Source organism: Megalobrama amblycephala, linkage group LG5, assembly GCF_018812025.1.
Source record: "Megalobrama amblycephala isolate DHTTF-2021 linkage group LG5, ASM1881202v1, whole genome shotgun sequence".
Taxonomy (NCBI): Eukaryota; Metazoa; Chordata; class Actinopteri; order Cypriniformes; family Xenocyprididae; genus Megalobrama; species Megalobrama amblycephala.
Window position 1 is genome coordinate 29,245,053 of NC_063048.1, and position 12,783 is coordinate 29,257,835.

Here is a 12,783-nt window from a genome sequence, read left to right on the forward strand (position 1 = left end):
AGCTGAAGATGTTACTGTAGCTATAGCCATTAATAGACACAGTACTTCCTTAAAAATAAAGTCCAGCACAGCGCTACAACAACCATAATGAAATGACCCTTCACGATAGATGATGCTTTACAATGAACTCTGTTAGAGAACTACATAGGGCAATTTATCTGTTCAATAAAATACCTTACTCACCTGTTGAGTAATAAAAACGGCATCTTACAACATTTCAAATCCCTCAGTTCTCGCCATTTCCAAAAAGCCAAGTCAATGTTGATTCAGGTTTTATTACGAGCGTGAGACTTGTTCTCTTTTTGCCAGCAGACTCTTCTCTATTCTGTGTTTGTTTAAAATGGGTGAATCACTGGAGGCTCAAGATTTATCGTGCTCCATGTCAACCTTTCTCTCTTGTTGTGACAACTAATCTATGCCATTTAGGGTTGCCAGGTTTTCACAACAAAACCTGCCCAATTGTTACTCAAAACTCATTCCAGGGGGTAAAATCCACGGTTCCCTAGGTAAAATTTGCATTCCAGGGTCTAAATATCATGTTATTTGGAGTTGCTTCAACCCGCGGACATGAAAAACAACCCGTGGCAACAGAGTTAAAGTAGCCCAATTCTGCTGAAAAACCGTTGACTTGGCAACACTGATGCTGCTCCCACACCAGACACGCGTCAAAGTAGCCGGAGCAACTTTTCTCTATTTACAGATATGATGAGACACGCACAGGCAAGTGACATATGTACGCAATTCCCCATGGAAACCATCCCGACAGGTCTAAAATATAAACACTTATAATAGTGAATCAGGGTTAGGCAAAAACATGTTTTGGAAGAAGTACTGATAATGATAATGTATTGCATTATTTAAATTTTGTTAATTTTGAACAAAAAAAAATATAGTGTGCATTTAAATCACTCTATAAAATAAAATAATAAAATGCAAAACAAATACCACAGAAAATGATTTATCTTACATTTATTTTACAAGTATTTTCCATTGGTAGCATTACATGTTTTGTGAGATAAGTGAACAGTTCTATTGTTCATTAGTTCTAGTCAATATTTACTTGATTTGCAATTTTCTAGTTATCTTGGCACATTCAAATGTACTTTGGCCTTGTGTGGCAAAAATCTGCAGAGGATAAAACACAAATATAGCACTAAGGCAGCTCAAAGGGATAGAGCTGACATACTAACTTTTCCCCTGAATTTAATTAGCACTTATTTTAGACTCCTCTTGCAAACATAACAGTTGGTTAATTATAAACAGATTAAACATGAACACAGAAAGTTCACACTGAAACTAAAATGTTGCACAATTTAATTGATTTGTTTCAGTAAACAAAAAACTATGAAGAAAAGTACGTCCTATCCTTCTGATAGGTTTGAAAATACATTGTAGTACATGATTGAAATGCAGTCTCGCAAATCTTTACTTCTTGACAGCAAATCAGTCAATGGAGAGTCTTTAGTTTGTGCATCAACCAAATTGATCCACGGAAAAAGGCTGTAAAACAACAGAGACAAACAAATTATTATAAAACCTGATTATATAATAGTCATCATTCGTTCTGTTACAGATTTAATCTTTTAGAATATGAATATGAATTAACATCTATGTAACATTATTGTTAACTAAAACTGTTAAAAACATTTCTGTTAATTGAAATAAAGCTTAAATAAAATAAAATCTAAATATTAGTTAAATTAAACAAAAATTAGCCTTGCCAATAAACAGAAATAAGCTCTAAAATTATAATTAAACTAAAATAACACTGCTGTAATTTTTTGTATGAAAAATTCTTTAGACTCACTCGTCGGGTTTATTGGGATCAGATGCACTGGGTGAATTTACAAAACTGTGATAAGTAAATGTCTTTGTTGAAACACCGGTCTCAAACAGTCCATTTAGCAGGCGAAGAGTCTTTCCGGACCCCAGCTTCTCTGCCGTGCACATGTTGAGGAGACTGTACACCGCAGCTGATACCCATCTCTGATCCAGGAAGAGGCCACCTTCAGTAAACACTCAAAGTTTACTTAATGGACTCTTATAGCACACCATACGAAACCACACTGTATTGAATTCACATGACAGATGGATGCAGACATATTTTGAGGGGACATAAAAAAATATCATTGTGTAGTTAAGCAGCTGGTTATAAAAGCTGCAAAAAGAATCAAAAGAATATTTGTGCACCTAAGATTAATCAATTTTCATTGACACTTTTTAACTTTTTAATCATTTGAAACATCATAATACAGGCTTTGGATAAAAGCGTCTGCAAAATGAACAAATGTAAAAGATTGTTAAATTATTTTAATACATTTTTTAGTGTTATTTATTCCTCTGATGCAAAGCTGAATTTTCAGAATCATTACTCCAGTCTTCACTGTCACAATCATTCTACTATACTGATTTGCTGCTCAAGAAACATTTCTTATTATTATCAAGGTTGAAAACCTGCTGCTTAATGGATTAGTTCACTCTGAAATGAAAATTAGCCCAAGCTTTACTCACACTCAAGCCATCCTAGGTGTATATGACTTTCTTCTTTCTGATGAACATAATCACAGAAATATTAATAAATATCCTGACGCATCCGAACTTTATAACCTCAGTGATAGGGATTAATGAGTATGAGCTGAAGAAAGTGCTTCCATCCACATCCATCCATCATAAACATGTGCTCCACACAGCTCCTGGGGGGTAAATAAAGGCCTTCTGAAGTGAAGCGATGCATTTGTGTAAAAAAAAAAAAAATCCATATTTAAACAAGTTATGAAGTAAAATATGTAGCTTCCACCAGACTGCTTTCCATATTGAAGTTACAAAGAAAGTGTAAACGTCAGTTACACTTTTTCCATAAGTCGAATAGGGAAGGCGTAGGACGTAGCATAAGCTTTGTGAACTGTGAGAGTTTTACACTTTCTTCATACGTTGAATACAGCTCATGCGGAAGCTAGATATTTTACTTCATAACTTGTTAAATATGGATTTTTTTTTACACAAACGCATCGCTTTGCTTCAGAAGGCCTTTATTAACCCCCCGGAGCCATGTGGAGCACATGTTTATGATGGATGGATGTGGATGGAAGCACTTTCTTCAGCTCATACTCATTGATCCCTATCACAGCCATTATAAAGTTTGGATGCGTAAGGATATTTATTAATATTTCTGTGATTATGTTCATCAGAAAGAAGAAAGTCATATACACGTAGGATGGCTTGAGGGTGAGTAAAGCTTGGGCTAATTTTCATTTCAAAGTGAACTAATCCTTTAATATTTTTGTGGAAACATATGTGATACTATGGAGCCCCTAAAGGAACATGACGATGAAAAAAAAAATGCAATGCTTTTGCTGTCACAGAACCCTTGTTTCCCTGGACTTCATATCCCATAATCCTCCTGTTTCCACACCTGCACTCACTTCCCTCGTCAGCTCCTCATCAGCACTCATCACCTGCACCTGGACTCTATTGTCAGCACTCCCCATATATTGCACTCACTCCCTTCACTCCTCGTCCGTTCTCTGTTTTGTTAAGATGTATGTTTGGTGATCTCTGCCTTCTGTTTAATAAATGTATTGTACGTATTGTGGAAATCCGTGTCAGCCTCATCTCTACACCAGCATACGTAACAGAAGAACGGACCAAAAAACAACCGGATTTTCCACAGGAAAAAAAAAAATGGAGACTTTCATCGGCTCCCTGGATCCAGCTCCTCCAACGCCTCTCACCCTGACAGCCAGCGATCGCCTAATCGGGCTCCTGCAGGTAGGTCGTTCGCTGGAGAGGTATGTGGAGGAGTTTGTAGAGCTCGCTTATTTGACAGATTGGTCGGATTCTCAGTTGATCGACCTGTTTTTGGATGGACTGGATGAGAACACTATTCGCTTTATTGAACCTAACGATTATGTTTCCTTAACTGATGCTATAAATTTAGTTTTGTATTTAAATTGCTCCGAATTCTTAGTCCAAGAGGTTCAGAAAGTTTGGTGTTCCTCTCGTCCAGTCCTTCCAAAAACACGGTCAGCCCGGCCAGTCTGCCAAGCTCCGTCTTCCTCCGCATACCCTTCCAGCGAACTTCCGGCCTGCCCCATGCTGGACCCACATTCCTCTACTGGGCCCAGTAAGCGGAGGAGGAGGAAGAAAGCGGCTCCAGTCTCTCCAGAGCCCGCTCCAGTCTCTCCAGAGCCCGCTCCAGTCTCTCCAGAGCCCACTCCAGTATCTCCAGAGCCCGCTCCAGCCCTTTCCGAGCCTGCAGCTCCAACCCTGTGCGAGCCACCAAGTGAGGTGGCCTGGCTTATAGACTTTTGGACAGAGCCAAGTTCTCCAGTCTCCGCCGAGCCAAGTTCTCCAGTCTCCGCCGAGCCAAGTTCTCCAGTCTCCGCCGAGCCAAGTTCTCCAGTCTCCGCCGCCGAGCCCTCAGCTCCAGCCGCCGCCGCCGAGCAAGCAGCGCCAGTCTCCGCCGCCGAGCAAGCAGCGCCAGTCTCCGCCGCCGAGCAAGCAGCGCCAGTCTCCGCCGCCGAGCAAGCAGCGCCAGTCTCCGCCGCCGAGCAAGCAGCGCCAGTCTCCGCCGCCGAGCAAGCAGCGCCAGTCTCCGCCGCCGAGCAAGCAGCGCCAGTCTCCGCCGCCGAGCAAGCAGCGCCAGTCTCCGCCGCCGAGCAAGCAGCGCCAGTCTCCGCCGCCGAGCAAGCAGCGCCAGTCTCCGCCGCCGAGCAAGCAGCGCCAGTCTCCGCCGCCGAGCAAGCAGCGCCAGTCTCCGCCGCCGAGCAAGCAGCGCCAGTCTCCGCCGCCGAGCAAGCAGCGCCAGTCTCCGCCGCCGAGCAAGCAGCGCCAGTCTCCGCCGCCGAGCAAGCAGCGCCAGTCTCCGCCGCCGAGCAAGCAGCGCCAGTCTCCGCCGCCGAGCAAGCAGCGCCAGTCTCCGCCGCCGAGCCAGCTGCTCCAATTATGAACTTTGTAAAGACTGTTTTCCCTCCCTGCCTCCCTCTCCTGCCTCCCATGTGTGTCTTCATTGAACCTTCACCTCAAGCCCCCTCGGCCAGATCTCCACCTCGGACCTCTGGGCGATTACCTTCACCCCGGCTCCAACCTCCCTCTGCTCCACCGTTGCCCATCAGTCCACCAGCTTCACCAGTATCCATCCTGCCTCCACTCACACCTTGTCCACTTGTCAGCCTGCCATCCCCTCTGGACTTCACTCCTCCGTCTCCGCTCCGTCACTCCGTCCCTCGGTTTCTGTTGGCCTCCTCATTCCCCCCGGTGTTCGTTTTGTTGGCTGTCCTCCTGCTTCCACTGCGGCCTTCTGGAGCCCCGGCTGCGCTTCGGTCGGCGGAGCCTACGGTTCCGCCATCACCCGCCAGTCCTTCAGCGACGCCTGGGCTCAACGCCTCGAAGGCTTCGGCTCCTGACCCGCCATGGCTGCCCGCTGCACCTGACCCGCCATGGCTGCCCGCTGCACCTGACCCGCCATGGCTGCCCGCTGCACCTGACCCGCCATGGCTGCCCGCTGCATGTCTGCCCGCCATGTATGCCCGCTGCATGTCTGCCCGCTGCACCTGACCCGCCATGGCTGCCCGCAGCCCCTGACCCGCCATGGCTGCCCGCAGCCCCTGACCCGCCATGGCTGCCCTCAGCCCCTGACCCGCCATGGCTGCCCTCAGCCCCTGACCCGCCATGGCTGCCCTCAGCCCCTGACCCGCCATGGCTGCCCTCAGCCCCTGACCCGCCATGGCTGCCCTCAGCCCCTGACCCGCCATGGCTGCCCTCAGCCCCTGACCCGCCATGGCTGCCCTCAGCCCCTGACCCGCCATGGCTGCCCTCAGCCCCTGACCCGCCATGGCTGCCCTCAGCCCCTGACCCCCAGCTTGAGGTCTCCAGGGCGCCCGCCCCCCTCCCGGTTGTTTCATCTACGGCGCGAGGACGCGCCTACCGGGAGGGGGGGGGTAATGTCACAGAACCCTTGTTTCCCTGGACTTCATATCCCATAATCCTCCTGTTTCCACACCTGCACTCACTTCCCTCGTCAGCTCCTCATCAGCACTCATCACCTGCACCTGGACTCTATTGTCAGCACTCCCCATATATTGCACTCACTCCCTTCACTCCTCGTCCGTTCTCTGTTTTGTTAAGATGTATGTTTGGTGATCTCTGCCTTCTGTTTAATAAATGTATTGTACGTATTGTGGAAATCCGTATCAAACTCATCTCTACACCAGCATACGTAACATTTGCATTCTCTCGCAAATGTTTTGAGTTTGCTTTCGCTTGCAGTACCTCTGAGTTTACTTGAAAGGAACACAAAGGTTTAGCAAGAGAATGCGAAGTTTCTTGGGGGAAGGCAAAATATTTGCGAGAGAGCGCAAAAGCATTGACATAATTTTTCCTCCCATCTCATCATTTTTTCCATCACATGTCCCTTTGGGGGCTCTGTATGAAACATTTTCTTTGATGAATAGAAAGTTTAAAAGAACTGCTTTTATTTATAAATTTTTTTATATTTATAATTTTTTATATTTATTTGGATATTACTATTTTATTTATTCAGATATGTTGTTAATAATAATGTTTATTTCTTAATATTTTAATGTCTATAATAATGACAGAAGGATATAAACATTTTAAAGAGGAAATGCAAATGTTTTGTCAAAGGATACACCTACAGATATCACACACCATTCATTGAAAGAGGAAGTGAGGCGGAAAGCACTTCCTTGTGCTTTAAAGCTGTGGTCACTTGATTGTGGAGGAGCCAAATTGCAGTCACATCATCACAAGCCACAAACTCATACTGGGGTTTGATAATAAAACTGTGGTCAAGAAGCATTGCAAGCCTGAAAAAAAAAGTTTCGAGAAGATGATAAGTTGATGCTTAACTATGGTATGACATATTGTGGTTACATGTGAATTTAAAAAAAAAAAATATTTACATAAAATAATAATAATTTTTCAACACAATAGGAATAATACATTTGTTAAAGAAAATAACTAACACAGAAATGTTTTATTGTAATTTTCTCTCAAAATCTAAGTTTTGGAAGTAGGGTTGTTAAAAGTACCGACTTGTACAGAAATTTTAAAAATGTGACGATACCAGCATTTCCCCCTAGCATTTTGAGTGCTGTTGAGTGGATTCTGACTAATTTAAACACCTCTGAGTGGCCATTGTGTTCATGTGCTCAACAGATATGTCTGTGATTGGCTACACAGATCAACACTTCAAAAACATGTTGTAAAAAGGCATCTTTGACGCTCTTCAAGTCGGTACTTTTGACAACCCTATTTGGAAGTATAGAGTGCAATAGTGCCCGCCTCCTTTTTCAGTGCCGCTGGTTCCGGAAGTATTTTTTTCCATTAATTTCTCCCATGTGGATTTAAAAATAGTCTTCATTAAAGAGTTTTAAGCCAAGAACCAAACCAACCAGCTACGATGTGAATCACAACACTACAATCTTTGATTTAAAGCAAAAAAAAGTTTTTTGAAAATCGACAAAAAGACAAAGGTACAAGACTGTGAGGGAAAGAACTACAATTCCATGAGGTATTGCGAACAGCATAATCAAATTAAAAACTATGGAGAAATATAAAACTACTCATTTACAAATGTTAATTATGAACATGTATAAAAACAATGTATTTTAAAGGTGCCATAGAACGCGTTTTCAAAAGATGTAATATAAGTCTAAGGTGTCCCCTGAATGTGTCTGTGAAGTTTCAGCACAAAATACCCCATAGATTTTTTTTAATTCATTTTTTTAACTGCCTATTTTGGGGCATCATTAAATATGCGCCGATTCAGGCTGCTGCCCCTTTAAATCCTCGTGCTCCCCACCCCCGGAGCTCGCCGTCGCCTTAAACAGCATAAACAAAGTTCACACAGCTAATATGACCCTCAAAATGGATCTTTACAAAGTGTTCGTCATGCAGCATGTCTAATCGCGTACAGTGTTTATTTGGATGTTTACATTTGATTCTGAATGAGTTTGAGGCTGTGCTCCGTGGCTAAAGCTAACATTACACACTGTTGGAGAGATTTATAAAGAATGAAGTTGTTTATGAATTATACAGACTGCAAGTGTTTAATAATGAAAATAACGACGGCTCTCTTGTCTCAGTGAATACAGTAATAAACAATGGTAACTTTAACCACATTTAACAGTACATTAGCAACATGCTAACAAAACATTTAGAAAGACAATTTACACAGATCACTAAAAATAACATTTTTCATAGATCATGTCAGTTATTATTGCTCCATCTGCCATTTTTCGCTATGGTCCTTGCTTGCTTACCTAGTCTGATGATTCAGCTGTGCACATCAGACGTTAATACTGGCTGCCCTTGTCTAATTCCTTGAACATGGGCTGGCATATGCAAATATTGGGGGCGTACATATTAATGATCCCGACTGTTGCGTCACAGTCGGTGTTATGTTGAGATTTGCCTGTTCTTCTGAGGTCTTTTAAACAAATCAAATTTACATAAGAAGGAGGAAACAATGGTGTTTGAGACTCACTGTACTGAACTCTTGTTATTCAACTATGCCAAGGTAAATTAAATTTTTCATTCTACGGCACCTTTAAGTAGTTTATTGCAAAAAATGCACATATATATACACTGCCCGGCCAAAAAAAAGAGGTCGCTGTTTGGATTTTAATAGGTAAATACTTAAGAACCTATGAATGGATCATTATTATAGTGATTATTATGTTTCTACCATGTTATATGTTTGGCAAACAACCATGTTGGAATATGTATCATGACCATATTCCAGGTCCAGGATGACAATGCCAATATTCATCAGGGTTAAAACTGTGAAAAAATGGTTCCGAGAGCACAAAGAATCATTTTCACACAAAATGCCAATTCATGTGTGAAAATGATTCTTCGTGCTCTCTGAACCATTCTTTCACAGTTTGAGCCTGATGAATCTTGGCATTTTCATCCTGGAATATGGCCATGATGTGTCTTCCTACATGGTTGTTTAAGAAATGAAAAGCTACACACTCCATCAATTAGGGTTAAAAGAACCGTTGCCAAACATATAACATGCTAGAAACATAATAATAACTGTAATAATGATCCATTCATAGGTTCCTAAGTATTTACCTATTAAAATCCAAACAGTGACTTTTTTGGCCAGGCAGTGTGTATATAAGCATTTCAGTATTTTAAAGCGTAGGGAGATCGGCTAAATTACGTAATTTGTGGTGGTATATGAGAGAGGGCGGAGCTAAAGAGCTCTTTTGGAGCATGTTGCTTTTTTCCACTCTCTGATTGGTATCATTTTCATCATGGGTAATGTAGTTTAATTCTGCTGTTAAAGACGATTATTTTAAAAATAAACTGAAATAATTTGGTCTGACGTCTTCAGCATAAACCTATAACATGGATTAACAACCTTGTAGCTCACAGTAGGGCTGTCTTTAAAGGTTTTATATGTTAACATTAAAAATCAGTTTCCTTATGGAGAAAATGAATGGGGTTTTTACTTCCGGAACCCAACTGTTGGACTCTATAATCAAAATCTGACAGAGATTCGATCAACAAACAGATATCAAAGCACAGGAGATTTTCCTTATTCCATAATGAATAACAGTGCGTATTCAAAATAAAGCTAATAATCTGACGTATGTTCATCTTAATACCTGTTCAGTGGCACTGCTGAGGTGAAACTGTACACAAGACAGCCTGAAGACAGATGGCAGCGAATGTCTGAGCATACTTGAGGAAGATGAGAAGGCAAGACACAGAGGAAGAGCAAATCTGCCCATTTAGCCAGTCTAATGTTGTCAAAGTAACACTCAACACCAATGTTTGAAATTTCCCCTATGGATCAATGAAAGAAATGTGAGAATTAACTAGTAGATCTTGATGAAAATCCTGATTTATCGATTATTAGGGAACACCAGTCCTACAATGTCAAATGTAAAACCGGTCTGATTTTAATCTTTATGACAGCCAGACTCAGGAGGATTTTTTATGATAGGTGAACCATTAGTGTGGAAACAACTCCTGACTGCATGAATAATTACTATGACAAGAGGGCGCCAGTGGGTCGCAGGCGAGTGGACCTTCACATGTGTTTCCATAGTAACGCCTTGCACCATTATGCAGCTTTGATGCACCTCAATAAGGATCAACACACTCACAAATCAGTTCAGCCTCACACAGTGTTGTAAGGACTGTGAGAACTGATTCATGTGTAGTTAAGCAGCTAAGTGATGCAAAAATAATAAAAAAATAAAAGAATGCTACTAAAGATATTTGTGCACCTAAGATTAATCATGTTTCATTGATATCTTTTAATCATTTAGGAAACAAAATATATGGACTAGATTATACAACTAGATGCAGTTATTTAGATTTTAAAACAATTGCAAAGTTTGGGATCACTATATGATTTTTTTACTGTTTTTAAAACAAGTCTCACAAAGTCTGTATTTATTTGATCAAAAATACAGTAAAACAGTAATACTGTGAAATATTATTACAAAAATATAAAATAACTGTTTTCTATTCTAATATATTTTAAAATGTAATTTATTCCTGTGATGTCAAAGCTGAATTTTCAGCATAATTACTCCAGTCTTCAGTGTCACATGACCCTTCAGAAATCATTCTAATATGCTGATTTGATGCTCAAGAAACATTTATTATTATTATTATTATTATTATTCAATGTAAAAATGTATTTTATTGTCACTTTTGATCCATTTAATGCATCCTTACTGAATAAAATTAATTCTTTTAAAAATGAAATCTTACTGACCCCAAATTTTTTGAATAACAGTATATAAGTTACTACAAAAACAACAATAGTGTTATTTATTTCTTATTTTAATGTTTATTAATATAATTAATTTTATATGATTTTACTTTATAGGTATTATATATAATTTATTGCATAATGTTTAATTGAATACACACAGAGAGAGAGAGAGAGAGAGAGAGATACATACAGTAGACTCACTTTTTTGACAAACATAAATAGTAATGAAAGCCAAGATATTAAATTATTTATTACTGAGTAATCCACTATATTGTAGAGGGGGGTCAAAATGACAATTTTCACCTACAATTTTAAGACAAATTACAGGGAGAGAAAATGATTAGATAGATGGCAGCAAAATTATTTTATATTTACACAAAGATTGGTAAGGATATAAGTAAATTAAAGGTGCTAAAGAGGATGTTTTGTTTTATACATTTTTGCAATATTACTTGAAACTGTCTTTACTAACTGATAAAATACTATTTATTAGGTGCACTGAAAGTAATAATATTAATATACATCATCTGTGCACGAGGTAGGGCCTTAAAAACATCAGCCAATCGTTTATGCGATCATCGCGTAAAAGATTGGCCCTCTGGCTTGTCAATCACTGCCATGACGATCCATGTGAGAGACGCGCGGCTGCGCGCTCCAGTAACATTCCACACTCCACAGGCGCCGCATGCAATGTTTTTGTCAGGAGACAGGAGTAACAACTGCAGATTATGAGTTACCTGCGGTGAGTCCGACATAATGAATCCACTAAGTGTGTGCGCGGCTTTAAGTGTAAGGCCGATTATGAATGTAAATTGATACTTATGACTGATCGCGCTCAAACGCGTCCAGTCAGAGCCAGTTGCTTTCAGTCTGCGATTACAGTCGGTGTTCAAATTCCATGTGAAAGTATATAAATCTGCTTCAGGAGCAGGAAACTATCGCTGTATGTTGAGCATAGTCAGAATGTTTTAGCTAGTCCTTAAACGTGTGCCCGGCTTAATAACACAGCAAATGCCGGTGCTAAACACTCGTGTTCCGATACTCGTGCACGAGTTTTGGGAGGCGTTCCCTCTAAATGAGCTGTGAAGGAGGGGGGTTGTTCTTACCCATGCGCTCATTTCAAAAACTCAGTCGACAAAAAGAACCTCTTTAGCACCTTTAAGTTGACTTTAGCAATTCTCGTTGGGGAGAATGGGGAGAAGCACTTTTCATGTTTGTTGTTTTTTTCAAAATTAACATGTCTGTAACTCAAAAAGCATTAAAGATATCTCAATGCAATGTATTTTTAAACTCTGGTTCTTAACAAACTTCTTTTTTAGGGCTCTATATGGTTAAATATCCCACAGTTATGAGGATATCAATGGTGCTTAATGAGTAAATTGCATACAGCTGATACTTTTTTCTTTTAAAGAGCAATGTCAAAAAACAAAACTAGAAATTTTTGTTTCCCTCTACATACAGTATATACTCACTAACCTAAGGTCTCGGGTCTTTTAGTTGAGATGTTGATGTGGCGTGGCTTGAGGCTGGATGCATGCAGTAAAAGCTTTGCCAGCTGTTTGCCCATGTGTCCTCCACCCAGTATGCCAACAGACACATGTGTTTTAGCAGTGCAGACATCCTCAGCATTCAGTTTCTTTCTGTGGGAAAATGTACGTGGCTGTGTGGTAAAAACAAACCGCCGTCTATATGTATATTAGAGTCATATGAGATCCAGAACATTGTTCGACTGCTCTTACCTTAATAATCTGAAAAGTTCATAGACAAATACAGCATGCGCGCATCCGCTGACAGTCAAGCCAGCAGATCGACTGCGCAGATAAAGCAGTTCTTTCTCATCTTCACTGAGTCCAGCCTCAAATCCGAGAGAGTTTAAATTATCGGTCAAGTCCAACATTTCGATAAAACATTTAAATAGTTGATGTTTAAAGTTACAGATTTTACGTAAACATGTCCGGTTTCTATAGTAACTACTTCAAACTGTGAAACTAGAATCAATAAGATAAGACAAAAGTAGT

The 12,783-nt window shown here is 40.8% G+C and overlaps 1 protein-coding gene across 1 annotated transcript; it reads right to left on the minus strand.

Annotated features, from left to right (window-relative positions):
- Positions 1-954: 954 nt before the first annotated feature.
- noxred1 (NADP-dependent oxidoreductase domain containing 1) lies at positions 955-12,783 on the minus strand. The gene is made up of 6 exons (XM_048191723.1): positions 12,505-12,783; positions 12,242-12,405; positions 9,642-9,822; positions 6,670-6,827; positions 1,808-2,006; positions 955-1,500 (listed from the first exon to the last, which is right to left on the minus strand). The coding sequence occupies exons 1-6, from the start codon at positions 12,660-12,662 to the stop codon at positions 1,362-1,364; spliced, it is 999 nt and encodes a 332-aa protein (XP_048047680.1). The 5' UTR covers positions 12,663-12,783; the 3' UTR covers positions 955-1,361.

What these genes read in the sequence shown, in the direction of transcription:
- noxred1 (XM_048191723.1), bottom strand. Translation starts at nt 12,662, where the DNA reads ATGTTGGACTTGACCGATAATTTAAACTCTCTCGGATTTGAGGCTGGA. An exon ending in GAACTTTTCAGATTATTAAG is followed by an intron (nt 12,406 to 12,504) that starts GTAAGAGCAGTC and finishes ATTTTCCCACAG; the next exon opens with AAAGAAACTGAATGCTGAGG. An exon ending in ACTTCCTCTTTCAATGAATG is followed by an intron (nt 2,007 to 6,669) that starts GTGTGTGATATC and finishes TGTTTACTGAAG; the next exon opens with GTGGCCTCTTCCTGGATCAG.